Here is a 27596-nt window from a genome sequence, read left to right as displayed (position 1 = left end):
ATTGATGCCACTGAGTCCGGGCTTGACACTCGCTTACAAATTCCTACCCCGAATGATTTACATCGAATGTTATAATCATCGAATCGCACAGTGCAGAATGAGATCATGACAATCTGCCTCATTGAACTCAAAATGGGAAGCGACCACCCAGAGAACAGTTGTAAACATGGAAAAGAAAGAATATTTGCTGAACTGCTCAAAAAAAGAAAGCGCCAGCCAGCGCAAGAATATTCAACGTGTTTACTTCTCTGCTGGAAGATAGGCTCTCATCCACAGCGTGTACGTTAGGCAAAGTCACCTAACGACACACAATCAACGATGACAGAGCAAGCTGCATAAACACAACGTAGTTCTATTCTTAGCACCAGGAACATGTAATTTTATGCGAATTAGCAGAAGAGTCTCCATGTACCAGTGGAACAATGACACTCATGCGAACAGATGTGCTGTGGCTATGATCTAATCCATATACGAATTATTTATTTACTTTATCATATCTCAATTTGGTATTCAATGCTTTTAAAGAAGATGGTGCCTACACAATTGTGAGTACATTTTCTTTTCACCCAAGCTGTTTAGCTTCATCCCGTCCTTCTATAACAACATACAATGCATTCCATAATTTCAACTCTCCCATTCCACTCAGACTAAGAATGAAAAATGAGGTGAAATATGGCCTCTGTTCCAGGCAGTTGTGTCATTTATTTCCCTATGATTCCAATCTGTATGTACGAAAGGCATTCACTTACTCACTCGGCCAGACAGTAAGCTCTGCCATCTGAAAAGACGTTCAGTGAAGGCAAAAAAGACATAATTTGACATCCTGAACAAATCAGTCATCAAGGCTGAAAATGTTGTAGTAGTCATGGAAACGTTGTGAAAAGTGCTCAGTGAGTCTCTCAGATAAATTGAACTGTTTCTTCCTGACTAAACTTGCAATTCAAGCAGTGATGGTGAGGCTAGTTTTCTGTTTGTGTTTGTGCCCCTGATTAAACTAAATTAAAATCCACAGGAAGAGGAGGTGCTTAATGAATACTTTACCTCGGTATTCACGGTGGAAAGGGATCTGGGTGGTTGTACTCCTGGATTGTGGAGGACAGAAAGGATCGAGCATGTGGACATAAAGAAAGAGGATGTGTTGGAACTATTGAATGGCATCAAGGTTGGTAAGTCGCCGGGACCGGATGGGATGTACCCCAGGTTACTGTGGGAGGCGAGGGAGGAGATTGCGGAGCCTTTGGCGATGATCTTTGCATCGTCGATGGAGACGGGAGAGGTTCCGGAGGATTGGAGGATTGCGGATGTGGTCCCTATATTCAAGAAAGGGAACAGGGACAGCCCGGGAAATTACCGACCGGTGAGTCTAACCTCAGTGGTTGGTAAGTTGATGGAGAGGATCCTGAGAGACAGGATTTATGATCATCTAGAGAAGTTTAGTATGATCAAAAGTAGTCAGCACGGCTTTGTCAGGGGCAGGTCGTGCCTTACGAGCCTGGTTGAGTTCTTTGAAAATGTGACCAAGCACATTGACGAAGGAAGAGCGGTGGATGTGGTCTATATGGACTTCAGCAAAGCGTTCGATAAGGTCCCCCATGCAAGACTTCTTGAGAAAGTGAGAGGGCATGGGATCCAAGGGGCTGTTGCCTTGTGGATCCAGAACTGGCTTGCCTGCAGAAGGCAGAGAGTGGCTGTGGAGGGGTCTTTCTCTGCATGGAGGTCAGTGACCAGTGGAGTGCCCCAGGGATCTGTTCTGGGACCCTTGCTGTTTGTCATTTTCATAAATGACCTGGATGAGGAAGTGGAGGGATGGGTTGGTAAGTTTGCTGACGACACCAAGGTAGGTGGTGTTGTGGATAGTTTGGAGGGATGTCAGAAGTTGCAGCGAGACATAGATAGAATGCAAGACTGGGCGGAGAAGTGGCAGATGGACTTCAACCCGGATAAGTGTGTAGTGATCCATTTTGGCAGATCCAATGGGATGGAGCAGCAGTATAAAATGAAGGGTACCATTCTTAGCAGTGTAGAGGATCAGAAGGATCTTGGGGTCCGGGTCCATAGGACTCTTAAATCGGCCTCGCAGGTGGAGGATGCGGTCAAGAAGGCGTATGGCGTACTAGCCTTCATTAATCGAGGGATTGAGTTTAGGAGTCGGGAGATAATGCTGCAGCTTTATAGGACCCTGGTTAGACCCCACTTGGAGTACTGCGCGCAGTTCTGGTCACCTCATTACAGGAAAGATGTTGAAGCCATTGAAAGGGTGCAGAGGAGATTTACAAGGATGTTGCCTGGATTGGGGGGCATGCCTTATGAGGATAGGTTGAGGGAGCTTGGTCTCTTCTCCCTGGAGAGACGAAGGATGAGAGGTGACCTGATAGAGGTTTACAAGATGTTGAGGGGTCTGGATAGGGTGGACTCTCAGAGGCTATTTCCAAGGGCTGAAATGGTTGCTACGAGAGGACACAGGTTTAAGGTGCTGGGGGGTAGGTACAGGGGGGATGTCAGGGGTAAGTTTTTCACTCAGAGGGTGGTGGGTGAGTGGAATCGGCTGACGTCGGTGGTGGTGGAGGCAAACTCGTTGGGGTCTTTTAAGAGACTTCTGGATGAGTACATGGGATTTAATGGGATTGAGGGCTATAGATAGGCCTAGAGGTGGGGATGTGATCGGCGCAACTTGTGGGCCGAAGGGCCTGTTTGTGCTGTGGCTTTCAATGTTCTATGTTCTAATATTGTTCAATATTCACGCTGCAGTAACCGGTTCCCAGATGCAGACATGGGACTTACTGAACTTGTCTGAGGCTCACAGAGAGCAGCACCTGCAGTAGCTGGGAGCCGCCAGCAGATGGTGGCATTGTGTCACTTTAATCACCAGATAGTGAAAGAGGTTTTGAGGAGAGGCTGGTGGAGCCTTTAATTCATTCACAGAGACAGAGAGGAAACTCTGACAAGATTGACCAATCTGCCCCCTGCTGGGTACTGTCAGAATCACACACACACTGTTCTCTCTCTGGAGAATGATCTCTGCTGCTCCATTTTGAAAGGAGGTTGAAGTCTCTGTTGCTGAGAACACTGACAACACATTGCTGCTTAAACAATGGTTTGCAGCAATCTTTCCTTCAATGTGGAGACTAAAACTACAACAGTTTTCCAGCTGGGAAACCAGGTAAGCAGGGAAATCAGTGCCAGGCTGGAGGGGCTGATGGAATAGGGAGGGAGAGGGGCAGGAATGAAGGGTTAGGAAGGAGCTGTCGAAGATCTTCACAATTCAGGATTTCACTGTAACTGGTGGAGCAGCAATGTTTATAGATTGAAATGTTCACACTTTCACACTCAGTCCCGGTCTGGATCCCTGCAGCGGCTCCAGCTGGCTCTTTCCATTTGGACTGAACTGATTTTGCCACAGCCTGAAACAGATTAAAGATGAAACAGGAATTAAACAGATTGAACAACAGAGTAAATAACAGGAGACTGGAGTTAATGGGACAAATCTTCTGGTCTCTGGATTGCCAGAGGCCAGACACACATCCGAAGATGAGCATCGGGACCCTGTGGATGTCCTGACGCACTGATCTACCTGGGAATTGTCCCAGAGGTATTAACTACTATTGGGGAACTCCCCTGCTGCAGTTAGAGTCAGATACTTGGGACAGATCCACAAAGTTTACCTGGATAGTTACTCAGGTAATGTTAGACAGCTCACCACCTGGGCTAATACCTGAATAGCACACCCGAGTCCCCCAATCACTTCCCACTGATCCCCATACTCCACCTCCCACAATCTGACTAGACCCAGTCCCCGCAACTCATCCCTACCTCCCCTCCAGCCCGACTACCTCCCACTGGCCCTTGAACAAATCTGACTAAACCTCCGAACTTGGCCTCATCCGTCCCAACCTCTCCTGACCTGACACAGAAACATGGAAGATAGGAGCAGGGAGGCCATTTTGCCCTTGGAGCCGACCCCACCATTCATCACAACACTGGCTGATCGTCCAACTCAATGGCCTAATCCTGCTTTCTCCCCATAACCTTTGGTCCCGTTAACCCCAAGTGCTATTTATAGCCGTCTCTTGAATACATTCTTGACTAAGCCTCTGACTGATTACTCCAAAACCAACCCCACCCCACTACCCTCTCTAAAGCTATTAACCAATCCCAACCTCCCACCATACACCCACATCTGCTTAGACCCCCAGCAGCATGACCAACTCCCAGCCACCATCTAAACTCCCGATTAACCCTCCAACCCAACACAACACAACTCGTCCACTCCTCCCACACCCAGAACTAATCCTTGAACCTCTCCCCAGCCCCCTGACTAACTATTCATCCAGCCACTCCCCCAATCAACTGACACTTATGGAGTTCCCCGGGGTCACTGTGCTGTAAATAGGGTGTGTGCTCTCTCTTCCTCGACTCTAGTCTGCTGTGCTGGAGCTCCCCGGGGTCACTGTGCTGTAAATAGGGTGTGTGCTCTCTCTTCCCCAACTCTCGTCTGCTCTGATGGAGCTCCCCGGGGTCACTGTGCTGTAAATACGGTGTGTGCTCTCTCTTCCCCGACTCTTGTCTGCTCTGAGGGAGCTCCCAGGGTCGCAGTGCTGAAGATTCTGGGAGAAATATGCAGCAGTTTCAGGTTGGGAGAATTTTGAAACATACCGACAATCTGCTTACCATTGCTGCTACTTGGAAGATTCAGGCCCATTTATATTTTAAATCCATTTATATTTTAATTGTTACTCTGAAAATTAACACAAACACTCACCAGATCACCTTCAGACTGCTGCAGGTCAGTATGAGGCGGCGGAGAGCAGGGACAGATTGATCTGTGAAGGAGTTTGATCCCAGGTACAGAAGCCTCAGTGACTGGTTTGTACTGAGAGCGGAGGCGAGATCCTCAGCACAAGAATCTGTGAGAGCGTTCTTATACAGACTGGAGACCAGAGAGAGGAATAACAGGAATCAGGCTCAATCCCCAGTGTTTTAAATAATACTGTTAATAACAATAATAATGTATTGTATCAGACATTCCAAAAACACAACCTGCATTTCTGTAGAATGAGGAAATACTCAATGCTGAAAATGAAATATAAATAAACTGGAAATGCTCAGCAGGTTCGCTAAATACATGTGAAGAGAGAAACAGGGGTAAAGTTTGAGCTTCCATTGGAACTGGGAACGGGCAGTGAATTGAGAGGTTTGAAGTGACAGCGGTGGGTGGCTGGGGAAGAAACAAAGAAAGGACAAACTGGAATTACAGGAGTGATTAAATGATAAAAGTGATGATGGGACAGGACCACAATCACAGGATCCCCGTGTCCTTACTCGGAGTGGCTCGGGAGGGACATGGGATGGTCAGTGGTTTGGGAATGCAGTTTGTGGTGAGGTTGAAGATAATGGCTGTGATTTTACCAGAAGCTCTGAAGTGCCAACATGGGGATTGGAAATGGGTGGTGTGTCCGTGTGGGCAGGATAGGCAGAATTAAGAAGGTGATATTGTCAGAGGCGGACAATTAACGGCTGGCAGGCAGGGGGAGCTGCTCACTGAGGCAGCCCGGGCACGGGGCAGTCCCGGTTCAGGCAATGCTGGCACCATCTCCAAAGGCAGCAGGACTTTCAAACACAGCAGCTCTGGAGGAAGCAGCGAGGGAGCTCTGCTTATTGAAGGAAGGACTGAAATGACAGAAAGCAGAGCAAGGCTTGCCCCCCACCTCCCCCCCTCCCTGGAGGGGCTCCTCCCGGCTGCTCAGGCTCAGAGGGAGGTCCTGTTCCCTCAGGATGGGAGGAGATTATCCCATCGGTACAAGCCAGTCTGGATGGAGATTGCTGGGAGGTGAGCAGGTTTCAGACACGTGGTTACAGAGTGGAAAAGGATCAATGTCCTGATGTGTTCTGCCACGGTGAGTGCAGCACAGCCTGATATGTGAATAAGGATGAGAGGGAAATTGTGGAAAGAACATCTCCACCCAGACACTGGCAATGCAAAGGACTTGCAGAATCTCACTGGCTGTCCTGTCTGGAGACAATACACATCTCTGTAACCTGTGCTTAATGCTCCCTTCTCTCACATTATCTGTCTCTTTAAGACCTGGTTGGCTGTAGGGATTCGCATTCTAATCAGTATTCTGGAACTTGATTTTGTGTCTCTGTGTCCTGTTTGAGAGCAGATTTCCACTCCATCTGACGAAGGAGCAGCGCTCCGAAAGCTAATGGTATTTGCTACCAAATAAACCTGTTGGACTTTAACCTGGTGTTGTTAAAACTCTTACAATGCAAAGGCAGCAGCATTGACTGTCAGAGACATGTCCGTTAGGCTGGCACCAGCATAGGCTCGAGCAGGGCTGACCAACATATTCACTGGGCAAACACACGTCAATGTTTTTCTCACTCAAGGGGCCGATGAGTAAATTTCAGAATGATAAAGTTTGGCACAGCAGAAATTTCAATTAAAAACTAAACTGAGATATGAAAAGAAACAACTTGCTGAGCACAATAATGAGTAATAAATAAAGATGATTATTAGAGTTTAATCCTCATCAATCACAAATTGTTTCTCTCCCACATTTGCTGCAGATTGGCTCAAAAACCTATCAGCAGCAAACATGGGAAAGAAACGGGATGTGATTGGAGGAGCAGCTCCATGCAGATTCTTCCATTCAAACTGAACTGTGTGACTGAGATTCTGGAAACTCGCTCCGGGGGCCGCATTGAGGGGCTTCGAGGGTCACATTCGCCCCTTGGTCCACACGTTGGACAACCCTGGGCTACTGCATGTGTTTGATGAGTGAGTAACAATTTATGTGTTTGGAAAGAGAGCAAACATCATCAGGGAATGAGTGAAGAAGAGTGGAGACATCCAGGTCTTGCCATCCTTACGCCAATGGAAGATGAAGTGCTGGATCAGGAAGGCCTGGGGGCAGAGTGGGTAATTACTGCTGGTGAGATGGGTTGAGTGGGTGGCCTAATGAATGGGCACAGGAGAGCGTCTGGTGAGGACAAAACATAGAGCTTGTGTATCCATCACTGGTCACAGAGAGCAGTCTGAAGGACGTATTGGGATAGGAACAAAATACCTCGGAACAGCAGAAGGTCATTCAGCCCCTCGAGCATACTCCATCACGGCTGATCTAATTATAGTCTCAACTCTTTTCCCCGTAACCCTTGATTAGCTTCTCAATCCAAAATCATTCTGAACTCATCCTGGAATATATTCAATGACTCTGCCTGCACTAGTCTCGAGGGAAGAGAATTCCACTGACCAGCCACCATCTAAAAAATAAATTTCTCCTCATCTCAGTCTTAAGGGACTGACAATTACATTTTAAAATCTGTCCCCTTGTCCTGGTCTCACTTACAAGAAGAAACAGCCTCTCAGCAACCACCCTGTGTCATCCCCTCAATGCGATCACCTTTTAATCTTCTGAACTTTCATAGATATTGCTCCAATCTGCTCACATTTTCCTCGTAAAATAAACCTCTCCATCCCAGGAATCAGCCGAGTGAACTTTCTCTGAACTGGTTCCAATACAATTCTATCCTTTTTTAAGTAAAGAGCTCAACACTGTACACATTACTCCAGTTGTGGAGCCTCCCTGAGCCTCTCCACATCCCCTTGAAACATCTTTGCATCCTCCTCACAATTCAGATTTTCACCTCGTTTTCCATTATTCGCAAATTTGGAAATATTATATTTGATCCCCACATCCATATCATTCATGTAGATTCTGAATAGCTGAGACCCAAACACTGATCCCTGCCGTACTCCACTAGTTAGAGGCTGTCAACCCAAAAGTAACCCATTTATTCCAACTCCTTGTTTCTGTCCATTGATCAGTTCTCAATCCATGCTGGTATATTCCTCCCAATCCCACGTGCTCCAATTTTATTTAATAACCTCTTGTGTGTGAATCATGCAACTATAGAATCCCTAGTGTAGGAATCGTCATTCGGCCCATCGAGCCACACTGACAGAGTAACTTACCAAGGTCCGCTCCCCATAAACTCACTAATTTACTGGGGCTAATCCACCTAACCTACATATCTTGGGACACTAAGGGCAATTTTACCATGGCCAATCTATCTACCATCCATATCTTTGGAGTGTGGGAGGAAACCGGAGCACCCAGAGGAAACACAGGCAGACACGGGGAGAATGTGGAAACTCCACACAGTCACCCAAGGCTGGAATTGATCCCGGGCCCCTGGCTGTGATGCAACAATGTTAACCACTGTGTCACCGTGCCAGCCTTTCATAAATCCATGTTGGCCCTGTCTAATCCTGCCATTAATTTCGAAGTGTTCTGTTATCACTTCCTTTATTATAGATTATTATAGGATTTCCATACTATCAATGTCAGACTAATAGATCTGCAGTTGCCCGGGTTCCCGTAATCCCACATATTTACGCCACTCATCCACCTAACCTACACATCTTGGACACTAACGAGCAATTTAGCATGGCCAATTCACCTAACCTACACATTTTTTTTGGACTGTGGGAGGAAACAGGAGCAGCCGGAGGAAACCCACACAGACACGGGGAGAACGTGAAAACTCTACAGTCTCCAAGGCTGGAATGAATCCGGGACCCTGACGCTGTGAGGCAGCAGTGCCAACCCCGGTGCCACATCTTCACTTAATCTAATACACTCCTTGAATTAGCAACGGCTGGAACACTTCTGCTGCTGTTTTTCAAATGAAAGGAATCTATTTTTGTTGGAAACGCCACACATTTGCACATCACCATGTCTAAAACAGCTTGTTGTGTGATTGGCACTGGAACGTGCTTCTCCAAGAAATTGCTTGAATACATTGTGTGAACCAATCTTTTATTCAACTTTTGACAATCTGAGTGATTTATACAGTAAATGGAAGAAGCCACAGGAGCATTGACCTACAGAGGGATCTGTGTGTACAAGTCTACAGATCCCTGAAAGTAGCAACACTGGTGGATGAGGTGGTCAAGAAGGCAGACAACATGCTTGTCTTCATCGACCGGGGCATCGAGTGTAAAAGTTGTCAAGTTATGTTACAGCTGTATGAAACTTCAGTTGGCCACATTTGAATATTGCTTGCAGTTCCGTTTGCGACACGACCAGAATGATGTGGATGCTTTGCAGAGGGTGCAAGGAAGGTTTACCAGAATGTTGCCTGGTCAAGGACGGTTAGGTTATGAGGAGACGTTGTATAAACACAGATTGTTTTCACTACAAAAAGGGAGGCTGAGGGGTGACCTGATGGAGGTATCCACAATTATGAGAAGCATCAATATGGTGGATAGTCAGAGACTTTTCTCCAGGGTGGAATGGTCAACTACAAGAGGGCACAGGATGAAGGTGAGAGGAGCAAACTTTGGAGGGAGGTGTGTGGGGTGAGTTTTCACCCAGAGGGTGGTGGGTGCCTGGAAGGCACTGCCAATGGAGGTGGCAGAAGCAGGCACGTTTCCAATGTCCAAGGTGCATCTTGGTAGATACATGAACAAGAGACAAACAGAGGAATAGAAACCGCAAATTGGCAGTAAGTTCTGGGTCTGAATAAGCGTTAGGAGGCGCCACAGGCTTGGTGGGCTGAAGGGCCTGTTACTGTGCTGTGCGGTTCTTTGTTCTTCTTTGTATATGAAGATTAAAATCACCCGTGGTTATTGCAATATGTTTTTACAAGGCCCCGTTATTTTTCCTGTGTACTGTGTCGGAGATTGTGACTGTTGTTAGGAGCCGATAAATGATTCCCACAAGTGATCTTTTAACTTTGTTAAATCTTATATCTATCCAAACTGATTCTGCATCTTGAACTAAGTTCAGCTCTCGCTGCTGTACTGACATCTGTTACTAACAGTGAGATTCCACCACCATGTCCTGTCCTCCATTTACTGTCATCCACTCACTCTCCCCCCTTTCACTAATCAATGGATGCTGTGTCCGGGGAGAGCTGTGCACATCTGAGGAGGAGGAGAGAACCTCAGAGGGTGAATCATAACATTATTCCCCTACTCCCTCAACATAAGGATTTGTGGGACTGACATCCCATTGCTCAGGGATCAGAGAGAGAAGCAACAGGAGTCAGAGGAAAAGCAGTTTTCCTTATTCATAACTGACGCCAATAGTAATGGGCAGTGTTTTTTATATAAATACCAGTGGTGAAATTATATTGTTGAATATTCAGTTATTATAAACACAATCTCACACAGTCTGCTACTTACTCCAGTTTCTGTATTTTACAGTCCGGATTCCTCAGAGCCACAGACAGCAGTTTCACTCCGGAATCTCCCAGTTTATTGTCACCCAGATACAGATCTATCAGTGAGCGGTTTGTACTGAGAGCAGAGGCCAGGTCCTCGGCACAAGAATCTGTGAGAGCGTTACCAGAGAGACTGGAGATCAGAGAGAGAAAAATAACAGGAATCAGGGTAAATCCACAGTGTTTTTAAGAATAAGATCATTAACAATAATAATGTACAGCGCGGGACATTCAAGAAACACAACTTCAGTTGATACAGAAGGCAAAATTATATTGATGCTGTAAATCTGAAATATGAATAAATATGTTGCAAACTCTCATCAGGTCAGGCAATATCTGTGAAGATAGAAACAGATTTAGTTTCAGTTCAATTCGCGAAACTTAGAAATTGGAAATAGCGGTGAATTAAATTGTTTTAAGTGACGGGAGCTGGGGATGGGCGGGTGACAAGGAAAGAACAAAATGGAAGTGCCAGACTGATTAAATGACAAAAAGGATGATGGTGAAAGGGAAGAGCACAGGATTCCCATGTCCTTACCCTGAGTCACAGGGAGGGACATGGGATGGCCAGTGGCTCAGGAATGGAGTGTGTGGTGGGGTTGAAGATGATGCGACAGAAACCTTTCTCACACTGCCAGTGGTTCGGGTCTGGAACTCACAGCTGGGAAGTGTGGTGGAGGTCGGCTGCATCGAAGCAGTCAAAAAGGAATTAGATGATTTTTTGAAGATAGGCAATGAGCTACGAAAATGGATACGACAAAAAGGCTGGAGAATGACACGAATTTCGAATGTCAATTTGGTGAGCTGGTGCAGACACGATGGGCCAAATGGCCTCATTGTGCTCCGTAAGAATTCTGTGGAGACAGTGGTTGAAAATGTTATCGATATTTCAACTGGAAGTTGGTGATGTTGCCGTGTGGACAGTGTTAGTAGCCACATTCCCCAATGAAATCTCTCCAATAGAAAGAGACACAATTTGGTACATGTCGCTTCAGGGATACAACTTAGTAAACGTGGGGATATGGGAAGAGTTGGGACTCCATGAACCCCACAGCCAGTACGGGGACCAAACCCTCAACAACAGCGTCATTCTACATCACGCTGGAGACACCGAACCAACTGAACTAACCAACTCCACACAGAGCCAGAACGGGCACAGTAAATGTCTGACAGGTTCGGGAAATCCGTCCACTCAGGCAGCACAGGCAGAATCACAGTATTGTTAGAGAGCAGAAGGAGGCCACTCGGCCCATCGTGTCTGCACTGACTCTCTGAATGAGCAATTCACTAAGTGTCATCCCCCCACCTTCCCCCAAAACCCTGTGCATTCCAGAGCTTAACCACTGGCTGCAGGGGAAGACCCCATTCAGGCAATGCTGGCACCAGATTTAAAGGCAGCCAGCAGCACGTTTAAAGGCTCTGAAGGGAGCAGTGAGGGAGCCCTGGTTAATGAACAAAGGGCTGAAATGGCAGAAGGCAGATTCAACCCAATTCACTGACACTTCCCTGGAAATTCTCAAGGCTATATCGGTTTGGAGGGAGGCTCTGTTCCCTCAGGAGTGGAGGAGGAGACCTGTCACATCAACCCAAGCAAGTCTGGATAGAAACTGCCGAGGGCCAGAGCAGGCAGCACGTGGCTGCAGTGAGGCAAAAGGATCAATAACCTGATATGTTCTGACAAGGTGAGCGTTAAACTTACAGGCTGATATGTGAATAAGGATGAAAGAGGAATGGTGGAAAGAACCTCTCCACCCAGACACTGGCAATGTCCAAACAGCAGCATCAATCTTCAGGAACATGTCAGCCTCTCTGTGAAGGATTCCGGTCAGTCAGAGATGACTGCTGCACTGCCGACACTGAGTGACCATCCTGGTGGTCCCATGATGGACAGTCTGGCAGCACCATAGGCTTGTGTGTGTCTTTGATGGGTGAGTATCAATGGAAATTTATGTGCTTGTAGAAGAGGGCACACAGCGTCAGAGAAGGAGCCAAGAGTGACAGTGTCTGGATTGTGTCATCCTTATGCCAATGGAAGATGCAGTGCTGGAGCTGGGAGACCTGGAGGCTGGGTGGGCAATCGCTGATGGTGAGATGGGTTGTGGATCCAGAGAGAGCGAGTGAGTGAGTGGATGGGCACAGGAGAGACTCTGCTGCTGAGTCCATAACTTGGAGCTTGTGTGTTCATCATTGGTCACATGGAGCTCTGGGTTAGGAACAGCCAGAAGTTTATCAGCACCAGGTTAAAGTCCAACAGGTTTATTTGGTAGCAAATGCCACTAGCTTTCGGAGCGCTGCCCCTTCGTCAGGTGGAGTGTAGAAATGCTCACAAACAGGGCATACAGAGACACAAACTCAATTTACAGAATAATGACTGGAATGCAGTCTTTACAGATAATCAAGTCTTAAAGGTACAAACAGTGTGAGTGGAGGGAGCATTAAGCACAGGTGAAAGAGATGTGTATTGTCTCCAGACAGGACAGCCAGTGAGATTCTGCAAGTCCAGACAAGCTGTGGGCCATTGGGCCCATCAATCCTTCACTAACAACAATCCCACCCAGGCCCTATAACAGTAACCCTACATATTAACTCTGCAAATCCCCCTGACATTAAGTGTCAATTTACCATCGCCGCTCAAACTAGCGTGCACATCTTTGGCATGTGGGAGGAAACTGGAGTAACTGAAGGAAACCTGCGCAGACACGGAGAGTACATGCAAACTCCACACAATCTGTCACCCAAGGCCGGAATTGACACGGGTCTCTGGCGCTCTGAGTCAGCAGTGCTAACAGCTCTACCACCCTGCCGACCATGATCAGCCGTGTTTCGTCCCAATTGCAGTGAGTATCGGACGAATAATTTCTATATTTTTTCATAAGATAAGCCTGGCATGCCATGAAAGACTCAAGCCAACATTTTCTCAAATGTTTATAAAATACGTTCATAAGGTGACCAAAACTATATACGTTACTTCAGCTGTGCTGTGACCACAAACCTATCAGATTTGTGACTGGCGACCTTTGCTCCCTGGCGAATTGTCCCTCATTGCCTTTTCTGTTGATTTGTCAAAGCTGTCGGCTCTTATAATATGAAGTCATGTGATTGGATCAGGTTGGGGATTCTGAGAGTCAGCACACCCGAAGGTAGAAATTCAATACAGTTTGCAGTTGCCAATGACTGGACCTCAGAGGGTGAACCATAACATTATTTCCCCACTCCCTCAACATAAGGATCTGTGGGACTGACATCCCATTGCTCAGGGATCAGAGAGAGAAGCAACAGGAGTCAGAGGAAAAGCAGTTTTCCTTATTCATAACTGACACCAATAGTAATGGGCAGTGTTTTTATACAAATACCAGTGGTGAAATTATATTGTTGAATATTCAGTTATTATAAACACAATCTCACACAGTCTGCTACTTACTGCAGTTGCTGTATTTTACATTCCGGATTCCTCAGAGCCACAGACAGCAGTTTCACTCCGGAATCTCCCAGTTTATTGTCACCCAGATTCAGATCGATCAGTGAGCGGTTTGTACTGAGAGCAGAGACCAGGTCCTCGGCACAAGAATCGGTGAGACCATTAACACAGAGACTGGAGATCAGAGAGAGAAAAATAACAGGAATCAGGGTAAATCCACAGTGTTTTTAAGAATAAGATCATTAACAATAATAATGTACAGCACGGGACATTCAATGAGTATTCTAACTGGGTGCAGTTAGACAGAGACACCAGGAGATGGAGACAGTGAGTATTCTAACTGAGTGCAGTTAGACAGAGACACCAGGAGATGGAGACTGTGAGTATTCTTACTGAGTGCAGTTAGACAGGGACACCAGGAGATGGAGACAGTGAGGGGGTAACTGAGTGCAGTTAGATAGAGACACCAGGAGATGGAGACAGTGAGGGGGGTAACTGAGTGCAGTTAGACAGAGACACCAGGAGATGGAGACAGTGAGGGGGGTAACTGAGTGCAGTTAGACAGGGACACCAGGAGATGGAGACAGTGAGCGGGGTAACTGAGTGCAGTTAGAAAGGGACACCAGGAGATGGGGACAGTGAGTATTCTAACTGAGTGCAATTAGACAGAGACACCAGGAGATGGACACGGTGAGTATTCTAAATGAGTGCAGTTAGACAGGGACACCAGGAGATGGAGACAGTGAGGGGGTAACTGAGTGCAGTTAGACAGAGACACCAGGAGATGGAGACAGTGAGTATTCTAACTGAGTGCAGTTTGACAGAGACACCAGGAGATGGAGACAGTGAGTATTCTAACTGAGTGCAGTTAGACAGGGACACCAGGAGATGGAGACAGTGAGTATTCTAACTGAGTGCAGTTAGACAGGGACACCAGGAGATGGAGACAGTGAGGGGGTAACTGAGTGCAGTTAGACAGGGACACCAGGAGATGGAGACAGTGAGTATTCTAACTGGGGCTCAGGAATGGAGTGTGTGGTGGGGTTGAAGATGATGCGACAGAAACCTTTCTCACACTGCCAGTGGTTCGGGTCTGGAATTCACAGCCGGGAAGTGTGGTGGAGGTCGGCTGCATCGAAGCAGTCAAAAAGGAATTAGATGATTTTTTGAAGATAGGCAATGAGCTACGAAAATGGATACGACAAAAAGGCTGGAGAATGACACGAATTTCGAATGTCAATTTGGTGAGCTGGTGCAGACACGATGGGCCAAATGGCCTCATTGTGCTCCGTAAGAATTCTGTGGAGACAGTGGTTGAAAATGTTATCGATATTTCAACTGGAAGTTGGTGATGTTGCCGTGTGGACAGTGTTAGTAGCCACATTCCCCAATGAAATCTCTCCAATAGAAAGAGACACAATTTGGTACATGTCGCTTCAGGGATACAACTTAGTAAACGTGGGGATATGGGAAGAGTTGGGACTCCATTAACCCCACAGCCAGTACGAGGACCAAACCCTCAACAACAGCGTCATTCTACATCACGCTGGAGACACCGAACCAACTGAACTAACCAACTCCACACAGAGCCAGAACGGGCACAGTAAATGTCTGACAGGTTCGGGAAATCCGTCCACTCAGGCAGCACAGGCAGAATCACAGTATTGTTAGAGAGCAGGAGGCCACTCGGCCCATCGTGTCTGCACTGACTCTCCGAATGAGCAATTCACTAAGTGGCATTCCCCCACCTTCCCCCAAATCCCTGCGCATTGCAGAGCTTAACCACTGGCTGCAGGGGACAGCACAATTCTGGCAATGCTGGCACCAGATTTAAAGGCAGCCAGCAGCACTTTTAAAGGCTCTGAAGGGAGCAGTGAGGGAGCCCTGGTTAATGAACAAAGGGCTGAAATGGCAGAAGGCAGATTAAACCCAATTCACTGACACTACCCTGGAAATTCTCAAGGCTATTTCGGTTTGGAGGAAGGTTCTGTTCCCTCAGGACTGGAGAAGGATACCTGTCACATCAACCCAAGCAAGTCTGGATAGACACTGCCAAGGGTCTGAGCAGTGGCTGCAATGAGGCAAAAGATGAATAATCTGATATGTTCTGACAAGGTGAGCGTTAAGCCTACAAGCTGATATGTGAATAAGGATGAAAGAGAAATTGTGGAAAGACCATCTCCACCCAGACACTGGCAATGTCCAGACAGCAACATCAATCTTCAGGAACATGTCAGCCTCTCTGTGAAGGGTTACATGGAACATAGGACATAGAACAGTACAGCACAGTACAGACCCTTCGGCCCACGATGTTGTGCCGAGCTTTGTCCAAAACCAAGATCAAGCTATCCCACTCCCTATCATTCTAGTGTGCTCCATCTGCCTATCCAATACCCGCTTGAAAGTTCCTAAAGTGTCCGACTTCACTATGACAGCAGGCAGTCCATTCCACACCCCAACCGCTCTCTGAGTAAAGAGTCAGTCAGAGATGGCTGCTGCACTGCCGACACTGAGTGACCATCCTGGTGGTCCCACGATGGGCAGTCTAAATTAGCGTCAGGTTTGTGTGTGTCTTTGATGGGTGAGTAACAATGGAAATTTATGTTCTTGTAGAAGAGGGCACACAGCGTCAGAGAAGGAGCCAAGAGTGACAGTGTCTGGATTGTGTCATCCTTATGCCAATGGAAGATGCAGTGCTGGAGCTGGGAGACCTGGAGGCTGGGTGGGCAATCGCTGATGGTGAGATGGGTTGTGGATCCAGAGAGAGTGAGTGAGTGAATGGATGGGCACAGGAGAGGCTCTGCTGCTGAGTACCAAAAACCTGGTGCTTGTGTGTCTTCTATTGGTCACATGGAGCTCTGGGTTAGGAACAGTCTGCAGGACATGTTGGAATGTGTATTACCCTCTAACATTCTTCACTCTCTCACAAATCAACAGCTGCGGTGAGCGGGAGACAGGCGTGTAACTCTGAAGATGGGGAGGGGTCAGAGGATGGATTGTCACATTATACTCTATAACGTCCGCCAGAGCAGATAATGTCTCTCACGATTAGCAAAGAGGTTACAATCTGGCAGCACAGGAGAGCACACACAAACCCGAGCAGCTGATGGAGGCAGCAATAGCTGAGTTCACTCACACTCTCGAGAGGACAGGTCATTGTCAGCTTCAGGAAGATGAAATGTGACTGGAGTCTTTAACAATGCAGCAGATACTGGAGCTGCAGCGTAGGATACTTTAACATTTGGTGGAGTTTCCAAAGGCTGTGTGTATCCATACACAAAGGATGGAGGAGTCAATCCAGGCCAGCAGTGTTACCATGTCTCAGGTCTGAGCACAAATAGCATCCTCCACAGAGAGATTGGTGACCTTCATGGAGAGTCACATCCAGCCTATCACCCACAGGAAATACACATGAACCTGCATGTTCTCACCACCTCCATGAGCTCTGTGGAACACGGGCTGTGGGAGGGGTTGGAAAATGTGCCTGGAGTAACTGTCAGGCCCTCCCCAGCTGAGCAGGGAGGGTCCAGTTTGCCCTGAATGGATAGAGGAGCGGCTGCCTGCAGTATTCGGGAGCTCCTCTCAGGATGCCCCTGGTGTGGGCAGTGGGTCCCCTTCTGCTCCGACTGTGACACAAGCACCTCACGAAGCTATGATGACAGAGACAACTCCAGCATCTGTGCAGAGGACCCGCAGTTGGCCGGATCCTTCCAGGACTCAGGAAATCCGAGGACAAAGGCCACGGTCATCGAAATTCCCAGAGCAGAGGAGAGAGGTAAGATGCTGCCTGCAGCTCAGCGGAAAGTGCGGGGATGGCGGTGGTTGTCATGGTGGGGTTGCTTCCTTGGGTTTCACAGGATTATACTTTGTTATTACTGGTGACTTTGTTATGTCTGTATTTTGAGTAAATTCAGAGATGGAGCACCACTAAAAAACTCCGTCACCATATTACTGGGTCTTTAACAGTTCACTGGGAATGTGAGATGGGAAATACAGCACTGAATCAGGTCAATACAATTCCAATGCCTTTGTTTCGTGTCGTGACGGCTCCAGGGAAATTATAAAACATTCACAGAAACAGCAACAGTGCTGGAGATGGTGAAGATTTATTACACTGAATGGCTGTGTGAGTTAAGGTTCTTGGAAAACATGTCTGCATTACTGAATCTCCATCCTCCCTGACACATATCCCATGTCCCTGGCCTGTGGTCCATGGGGTTCCTCATCATGAAGCATCTGGTCAACATTGTATTGCATCACACTTTGTTCAAAGCTTCTCCACTCTAGATCCAGGTTGTATGGAACACAGCACAACACCTGGACATTTGAGACCCTCGCTGAGTATATTAAATAGTTCCACCAGATCTATCTTTAGAATTCCTCTGGCCTGTGCAATGGTCACACTATTTGTCCTGTCGCAGCTGTTTTTTCTCTCTTCCGTGACTGTGTTTGGGTTACACACAGGCACAATTACCCACCTCTACAGTGGGTAGCGCGGGTCTTTATTAATTCTTTCAAGGGATGATGGTATCACTGGCAATGCCAACACTTGCAGCCCATCCCCAATTACCCTTGAGAAGGAGGTGGTGAGCCATCTTCTTAAATTCTGCAGAGCATCTGGTACAAAACCGCTAGGAAGGGACATCCGGGATTATGATCCCGCATCAGGGATGGAAAAGCAATATATTCCAAGTCAGAATGGCGTGTGGTTTGGAAAGAAATCTGAAGCTGGTTGGTGTCCCATCCTTCTGATATCCTTGGCCATCTCGGTGATGGATAGTGCCTGTTTGGATGATGCTGGCTCAGGAACCTTGGTGAGCTGCTACATTCCACCTTGTATGTGGTAAAATACTGCCACTGTGCGTCAGTGGTAGAGACAGCCAATGTTTAGTTTGGTGAATGGCCAGCTGATCCAGTGGGCTCATTTTCCATGGATGAGCTTCTTCAGTCTTTTTGAAGCTGCAGACAATCCAGCAAGATGAGCGGATTCCATCACACTGCTGACTTGTGCCTTGGAGATGGTGGGAAAAATTTGGGAGACAGGAGGCGAGTTCCTCATCTCCGAATTCCCAGACTGTGATCTACCCTTGGAGCCATAGTGTTTACAGTTCAGTGTCTGTTCAATGGTCCCAGTGCGCACCCACCACTCAGGATGTTGATGGTCGAGGATTCCGCGATGGTGCTGCCATTCAATGTAAAGGGAATTATGGTTAGATTCCCATCTGTTGGAGATGGTCCTTGCCTGGCATTTGTGCAGTGAAACATTACTTGCCATTTATCAGGTTAAGCCTGAACGTTCTTCAGAGCTTAAGGCGCTAGCTCTGTCGAAGAGTCATCCAGATTCGAAGGGTTAGCTGTTCTCTCTCCACAGAAGCTGTCAGACATGCTGAGCCTTTCCAGCAATTTCTGTTTTGTTCAGGTCTTGCTGTTTATGGACATGGACTGCTTCAGTCTCTGAGGAATTGTGAACAGTACTGAGCGTTGTGCAATCATTAGTGAGCATCCTCACTACTGACATTATAATGGAAGGCAGGACATTGATAAAGCAATTGAAGGTGGTTGGGATTTGGACATCACCCTCAGGAACTCCTGCAGTGATGTTCATGAGGCACTGGAAGGATGACACTTTTCTGACGTTCAAGAGCAGACTGATGGAGCAGCAATTCATCAGATTGGATTTGCCCTGTTTTTTTCCACATTGTCCGGTAGATCCAGTGTTGTAGCTGTACTGGAACAGCTTGGCTAGGGGAATGGCTCGTTATGGAGCACAATTCTTCAGTACCATTGCTGGGGTACAGCCAGGCTGACAGAGTTTGCAGTATGCAGTGCCTTCAGTCATTTCTTTACCTCACATGCAGTGAATCAAATTGTCATCTGTAATCTGGGGGACCTCAGGAGGAGGCCGAGATTAATCATTCTACTCAGCACTTCTGGCTGAAGATGGCACTGATGCTCTGGGTTCCCTCACCAGTAATGATGGAATTCTTGTGGCATGTTTATAGAATCATAGAATTCCCACAGTGTAGAAGGAGGCCCTTTGGCCCATCGAGTCTTCACCAATTCTTTGAAAGAATATCATATCCAGGCCCTATCTCTGTAACTCCACATATATGGCCCACTAATCCCCGTAACCTACACACCCTGAGATACCAAGGGACAACTTAGCATAGCCAATCAACCGAACCTGCACATCTTTGGACTGTGGGAGAAAATTGGAGCACCCAGAGGAAACCCACACAGACACTGGGAGAACGTGCAAACTCTACACATCAAGTCACCCAAGGCCGGAATTGAACCCTGGTCCCTGGCGCTGTGAGGCAGCAGTGCTGACCACTGTGCCACCTTGTTGCCTAATGTAACCGGCATGTCCAACATTTTGTGGCATGTCTAACACTAGTTATGACTGGATATGGCAAGACAGCAGATCTCTGATCTGATCCATTGGTTTTGGTGTGATTGAGCTCGGTCTATCATATGCTGCGTCCGCTCTGTGGTCTGGTGGCCGTGTGCTGGAGCTTCACATCTCATCTTTAGATAAACCCAAGTCTCATTTGGTAGTACATGTAAAGAAAATTAGTCGTAGTAACACAGTACTGGTTGCTGGGGAAAGCCACTGTCAGCTTCCGATAAATGAAAAAGTAGAGATCACCTCTCCTGCCTATTTCCTGTCACTCAGATAACTTCATGTCCAGGCTGCCTTTGTCTCTTTTATTTCATGGTCTTCTTACTTTGCTCCCAAGCTCAGTATGTGTCTACTCATAGCGGATCGTGTTTTTAACAACAAAAATACTGATAGCAATGGTATATTTTGTATCATTATTTGTGTTCTTAAAAACAATGTCCATTATTAATAGGGACATCATTCAGACTATTCTGCACAGTGATTATTGTCATTGCCAGCTGAGCTGTGCCTTGAACTGCTGGGCTGTAAGCTCTGGAATTTTCTTCATAACCCTCCCCACCTCCATCTCTGCATTCTCTTTTCAGATGCTCCTTAAGCTCCGTTTAACATACATTTGAAAGTGGATCCCTCGGGATAAAACTCATCAGAATTCAATGTAGCTTGTCATCTGCCTTACCGATATACAGCAGTTTTCCATGTTTAATCAAACTGAGAAGCCGACAGACATAAACATCTATAATCTGAATGACAAATTAAACTAAATTGAACATGCGACCAGCCATATCGGGGAATTCTATAAACATTTAATCGTTTTGTCCATCTTTTTTATTTTCATGAATGGATTTGAGAATAATTATAAATGATTAGTTAATTCTTTCACTCCTGAATCTCGCAGTTTATTGTAACTCAGGTTCAGACACATCACTGACTGGTTTGTACTGAGAGCAGAGGTGAGAATATCTGAGGCTGTTACTCTCCAAACTGGAGATCAGAGAGAGAAAGATTTCAGGAATCAGAGCGAATCCGTGGCGTTTAACACGAATACTGACAGGAATGATGTGGAATGGTTATTAATGACACGATTACTGACACTGATAATAATTTACAGTGTCAGACCATCCACTGATTATTAACACAATCTCACACAGTCTGATACTTACTCCAGTTTCTGTATTTTACATTCTGGATTCCTCAGAGCCGCAGACAATAGTTTCACTCCTGAATCTCCCACTTCATTGCGATCCAGACTAAATGGAAAAAGTGAGAAACACATTAAATTCAGATTAATGTTCAGCAGGAAAAATAGCTGGATCTATTTTTGTGTCAGAAACTTAGCAAGTTAAGATTCAAGTTACGATACGATACCTCACCCAAGTTGATCTTTCTCTACACCCCAGCTGTGACTGTAACACTACATTAGAACATAGAAGAACATAGAAAAGCGACAGCACAAACAGGCCCTTCGGCCCTCAAGTTGCGCCGAACAATTTCCTTACATTCTAGGCTCATCGATAACCCTCTATCCTACTAACCTCCATGAACCTATCCAAAAGACTCAATCGAATCCACTTCCACCACCACTACCGGCAGCCGATTCCACGCACGCACCATCCTGTGAGTGAAAAACTTACCCCTGTGATGTAATGATGACAATGATATAATGGTCAGCATAGTTGCTTTCTAAGCAGTTGATACGGGTTTAATTCCCAGCTATCTCAGTTTGTTGGAGTGGATGAAGAGAGGGCCAGGAGCCTGTAACCACAACCTTAAATAGTGAGTCAATCCAATTGAGTCAAGTCTGTGGCTCCAGACGGGAGCACTGGTGTTAAGCTCAGCTGAGGGTTGGAGGGTCAGTTGATCATTAAACTACGCTGAGTCGACCCACACTGAGTTCAAAAGGGAAATGGTAAGTCTAATAATGACACACAGGAAACTAAATTCATTGGTTGGTAAAAAAAATGCCATTTGCGACTGGCTTTATATTGCTGTGAATTGGAGGAAGCAACTGAATGGGTCAATGATGGTTCTGCTGTTGATGTGGTGTACATGGATATTCAAAAATCATCTGATGCAGTAACACAACAGACATGTGGCATAAGCTCATAAAATAAATGGGAAAGTCGCAATGTGGATACAAAATTGGATGAACAATGAATAATGGATATTTTTCAGGCCGGAGGATGTCGGTAGTGGAGAACCCGAGAGGTCAGTATTGGGATCCTTGCTTTTCCCTGATATATATGAATGATCTAGGTATTTGCAGTATAGAGGAAAATTTCAAAGTTTGTTGATCACAGAAACCTTTGAGGCGTCGTAAACTGTGAGGAGAAGAGCTTGGGACTGAAAAACAGACAATAGTGGAGTGTACAGATAGGTGGCAGATTAAGTTCAATGCAGAGACGGGTGAGGTGATACTTTCAGGAAACATGCACATGAGGAAGGAATATAAAATAATCGGTGGAATTGTTAATGGATTGCAAGATCAGAGGGACCGGACGTATATGCACATTGATCATTGCCGTTAGCAGGGCAAGTGTAGGTAGCAGTTAATAAAGAATACAGCATCTTGGGCTTTACTGCTGTGAAATAGTTTATGTTTGTAGGCATCAGATAATAATTCATGAGTTTAAGTTTAATTTGTGTTTCTGTGCTTGTGTGTTAAGAAAGAGCCAAAACTTTAATTTCACTTCGTGTTAAACAAAGCTGCCTGCCTGCGGGTTTTTTGTGTCCCTGCATTTTAATTTAAGGTTTACGACATTGTCAGAGTTATAGAGGTTAAAAAAATGGTTGTTTCTATTCAGAAGTCCACAATGAATGATAGAAACACTGAGTTTCAGTTTGCAACCAGTTAACCCAAGAAGCAAGATGGAGTTCACAGAGGCTGCCAGGAGAGGCAGGGCAATGCAGGGACTCAGAAAGCAGGACCCACAAGATAAATCACCGTCAGAAACCAAGGAGGAAAAGAGGAGTTCCAGGAAGACAGAAGTCAAAGAGACAAAAAAACCTGAATCTGAACAAGCGACTGCTCCCGAAGTTAAAGAGAGGAGCAGAGAGAGGCTCCCAGTTAAAGACAGAGCTGCGAGATGCAGACATTGTAAAGTTTGCTCACGAGAATCCAGATATCTGATATATTCCTAAAGTTGGTGACACCTTCATACAGATTATGAGGCGCTGGTGTCTGTTGGCACGGCTGAGTATGGAGGAATAATGAAAGCAAACATTGAAATATTGGACAGGGATCCTTGGTGAAGGCACCTGACAGAAAGCATTGAAAAGATTCCAAAAGCTGCTTTTTGTTTCTCGAGTGGAGCTTCTGGAGCGGAAGCATCAGTCCCAGTGAGACGGGTTTTCTCACATTGTTACAAACATTTGGGGGGATTTGAAGAAGAATCCACTGAAGTTACTTTGGGTGGCATCTGTCACTGAGTTTCAGAGAGTGGTATATCTGAACCACAGGTGGATTGTTGGTTTACATTAACTGTGTACTTACTGGGAACATTAAAGCATAAGATCTATTTTGTAACTCGTGTCATCCTTACAGATCTGCAGACATCTGTGAAGTTAGATGGGGTGGTGCATTGCAGTTATTTTTTTAACAAAGGTTTTATTCTTTTGTTAAAAGTTAATCGCCTACCTTGTTATTCTGTTCATCTACATTTCTAAATAATAAAACAAGAAATAAAAGTTGTGATTTACTGAGCCGGGTTTCTGCTCTTCGACCTGACTGTCCAGAAATCAGCTGGGATCATAACATTGTCAATAGGGGCATAGAGTACAAGAGCAAGGAGGCTGTGCTGAACCTGCAAAAGACATCAGTTAGATCTCAGTTCAGCGCGTCATACTTTTGGAAGGCTTAGAACACATTGGAGAGAGCGCTGAACATGTTTAAAAGATTGGCTACAGGGATGTGAAACTTCAGACACGAGGATCGATAGGAGAGGTTGTTCACCTTGGAAGGAAGAAAGCTGAGAGGACATTTGATAGAAATGTTCAAAATAGTGATGGTGCTGGAGAGAACAGGGAGCAAATCAAAATGTTGCTGCTCGGACAAGGATCAACAACAAGATTTAAAGTGATTTGCAAAAGATGCAAATACAGTGTGAATAAAGCTATTTTTTTTAAACACAGCGAGTGATTCAGGTTTTATGAGGCTGCAGTCAGAACCATGGAACAGAAACAGCGTGGGCTGCTGTAACCTAAGGGAGGTTTCTTTTCACAACTGCACACTGTGAGGTTTAATACAAGACTGAACCTCCACTGCGACCCTGACTGATGTTACCAGTTATCACATGACTTATAAAAGGACACTGTCCCGATAAAACACACACCAACTATAATACATAACAGAGGCAGCGTGCAGGAAAATAATCCTGACAATAATTAGCCACAAACTGTCAGCTGTACCGAACACAAGAGAAACAAATTTCCTTCTAGCATCATACATAATCAGATGGTTTCTGTTGGGAGAGTGAAATATCCTTTTTTTAAATTTTGTAACGAGGCCTTTACACCTCTAATTATTTAAAATTTATCCCAATAATGCTTTTATTCACTCAAGGAACGTGATCATCACTGGTTTTGCCAACATTTATTGCCGATGCCTATTTGCCCACGAGAATCTGCCTTCTTGAACCGCTGTAGTTTTATCAGAGAATCATAGATTTATTACAGGTTCAGAAGGAGGCCAATCGGCCCATCATGTCTGCATCTGCTCTCAACTGAGCTTTATGACTTTGTGCCATTCTCCCGCGCTTTCTCTGTGACCATTGGACGTTGTTTCCCTCTTGACTTCCTCAACTGAACATGTTTCTGTTTTATTTGGAACAAAGGAAATGGCTTCTCAACAATGAAAATATCCGCTCTGAGACCAAACAGTTACCTCAATTCCTGACATTTGTGCAGAACGGGTCCCAGCCGCTGGAGCCCTTCACACTGAATGTAGCATTGCTGTAGATCGAGGTGTTTTATTGTATCACAGAGTCCAATGACATGAGACAGGACCGCACAGTCAATCGGGGTCAGTCGCAATCCGCTAAATGAAAGTTTTTCCATAGATCCCACTGTGTTCCGAGCCAGTGCTTTATTCTGAGACTCAAACAGGTAGTGGAATGTGTTCAGGAGCTTCCTCTTCCCAGTTTCAGTCTGTGTGTCTCCAATCTGCCCTTCAACCTTCTCCTTCACCCAGTCAATCACTCGGCAGGTTGTTTGATGAAGAAATGGACCCAGAAACTCCACCAGGGGTCGAGCTGACTGTGGGGAGGACAGACCAGCAACAAAACGGAGAAATATCTCAAATCGCCCATCTTCCTCGCTGTGGGCTTCACTGAGGAGTTTTCCGATCTCCCCGGGATCTGGAGTCAGGAATTGTGAGAGTGCAGCTACAAACTCTTGGATGGTGAGGTGTGGGAATGTGTAAACCACACTCTGGGCAGATTCATCTTTCTCCAAAAGTTCCACCAGGAATCCAGACAGGAACTGGGAAGGTTCCAGCTTGTACTTGATCAAATCTCCATTTCTAAACACAATCTTCTTCTCAGACACTCCTGTGTAGGCCATCTCACCAAGCTTCAGTAACACATCACGGGGGGTTTCAATCTCTCGGCCATGGTTTTTCAGAATGTTGTAAATATAGTAGGAATATAGTTGGGTGATGGTCTTGGGAACTTGCTGCTGTTTCCTGTTTCTTTGTGTAAAGAAGGGACCCAGTGACAGACCGAGGATCCAGCAGTAGGAAGGGTTGTAACACATGGTGTACAGGATCTCGTTCTCCTCCACGTGTTTGAAAACAGCTGCTGCCACCGTCTGATTTTCAAAAAACTTGTTGAAATATTCCTTCCGTTCATCACCAACAAATCCCAGGATTTCAGCCCAGACACTGATGTCAGCCTTTTCCAATAAATGTAATGCAGTGGGGCGGCTGGTCACTAACACTGAACATCCAGGGAGCAGCTTGTGCTGTATTAAACTGTACACAATGTCAGACACTTCACACCAGCATTCAGGATCTGTGCACATGGACTGAGGTTCTGTATTTCTCCGATTGTCAGCAAAATCAATCCTGTCCTTGAATTCATCCAAACCATCGAATATAAACAGCAATCCTTTTGGGTTCTTCCAGAGCTCTCCCAGAATATTCCCAAAGTAGGGATACTGATCCAATATCAGATTCCTCAGGTTTATTCTACAGTTAACAGTGTTCAAATCCCGGAATTTAAAACTGAAAACAAATTGAAAGTGTGGGTATATTTTCCCAGTGGCCCAGTCATGAACAATTTTTTGTACCATTGTTGTTTTTCCAATTCCCGGCACTCCGCTCACTGCTGCTGAATTCCCAGATTTGGATTTTCTCTGGGAAAAGCTGCTCTGAAACAATTGATCAGTTCGGATTTTTTCCAGTTCTCTTCGGAGATGTTTCTCTCTCCATTCTTCATGGTCTCGGCCTCTTGCCAGCAGTTCATGTTCGACAAGTGTCCGATCTCGAACAGCGGAAATAACCGTTAGCTCAGCGTATCGATCAACCAGCTGGAAAATCTTAACCTTCTCCTTTATGAGGATAGTGTTCACTCTCAGTGTTTCAGTTTGTACCCGGAGTGTCTCCTTGTGTTTCTGTTGGAGATCTTCAATTAGAACAGAGGGAAAATGTTAGTTGCATTAAGACACTGTCTTTGCTGATTTGAGAGATTTAATTTACAGTGTCAGTCAAGGTTTGAGTAGGATATAAAATTGAATTATTGAAAACCTCATTTGACATTGATTAATTTCCACTTAAAGTTTCAGGTCTTCACTTAATTCCAATATTTCTATCACATGTTGGGGGCGATTCTCCCGAAAAGGAATCTCGGTGTCGAATTTGGGTAAAAACTGGAGTAAATCACGCTGGACTTTTCAGCGGGAGTTTCAAAATGAATCTCCCACAATCTCTGCAGAGCAGATTGCACGAGCGTGAATCAGGCTGGAGGGGCCGGCAGCATCGCGCTGAGCGGCCACTGTGCGTGCGATGATCTGTCAGCGCAGAGATCGGCGCATGCGTACTGGCCCCACAATGCCGGCGGCCGGCACTTCTCCCCCTCCCACACAGTCCCAACGCCCCCTCCCCTCCCCCTCCTACACAGTCCCAACGCCCCCTCCCCCCCACCCCAACGGACTGACCCCGCCGTAATCTTGACACCCCCCCCCCACAAGGCTGATCTCCTCCACCCCACCCTGATGGCCAGCCCCAATCGCTGTCCTCCCTCCCTCCGTCACTCAGCCCGAATGCACAGTGGAAGCAGGACTCCCCACCCCCACTGCTCACCCCCACAGGCCCGATCCCCATTAGGTCCTGTACTCTTGGCACTGCTCAATGCCCACTAGGCAGTGCCAAGGTGTCCTGGACATTAGCACTTTGCCCCTTTGGAAGTGCCAGGGGCCCAGGCTGGCAATGCCCAGGGTACCCCAGCCACCTCCAACCCCATGGGGGCCTCGATGACATCCCCTTCACTCCAGCGGGGTCTGGTCGCCAGCTCCCTGCAAATGGGAAGTTGTACAAAACCCCGTTGGAGTGAA

At 46.3% G+C, this 27596-nt stretch overlaps 1 protein-coding gene across 1 annotated transcript in view; it reads right to left on the bottom strand.

Moving 5' to 3' along the window:
• Positions 1-3299: 3299 nt before the first annotated feature.
• The window catches only part of LOC144484916 (NACHT, LRR and PYD domains-containing protein 3-like), a 41245-nt gene continuing 16948 nt past the window's right edge, over positions 3300-27596 (bottom strand). Inside the window, exons 5-9 of the mRNA XM_078203276.1 lie at positions 24931-26668; positions 21212-21298; positions 10193-10363; positions 4760-4927; positions 3300-3401 (exon numbers count right to left, since the gene is read on the bottom strand). Of these exons, the coding sequence (XP_078059402.1) occupies positions 3314-3401; positions 4760-4927; positions 10193-10363; positions 21212-21298; positions 24931-26668 (2252 nt within the window). The 3' untranslated portion in view covers positions 3300-3313. The remainder of the gene's footprint in view (positions 3402-4759; positions 4928-10192; positions 10364-21211; positions 21299-24930; positions 26669-27596) is intronic.

Source organism: Mustelus asterias, unplaced genomic scaffold (genome assembly GCF_964213995.1).
Source record: "Mustelus asterias unplaced genomic scaffold, sMusAst1.hap1.1 HAP1_SCAFFOLD_134, whole genome shotgun sequence".
Lineage (NCBI taxonomy): Eukaryota > Metazoa > Chordata > Chondrichthyes > Carcharhiniformes > Triakidae > Mustelus > Mustelus asterias.
The sequence above is the reverse complement of the archived record's forward strand: the minus strand, read 5'-3'. Positions and strand labels throughout refer to the sequence as shown.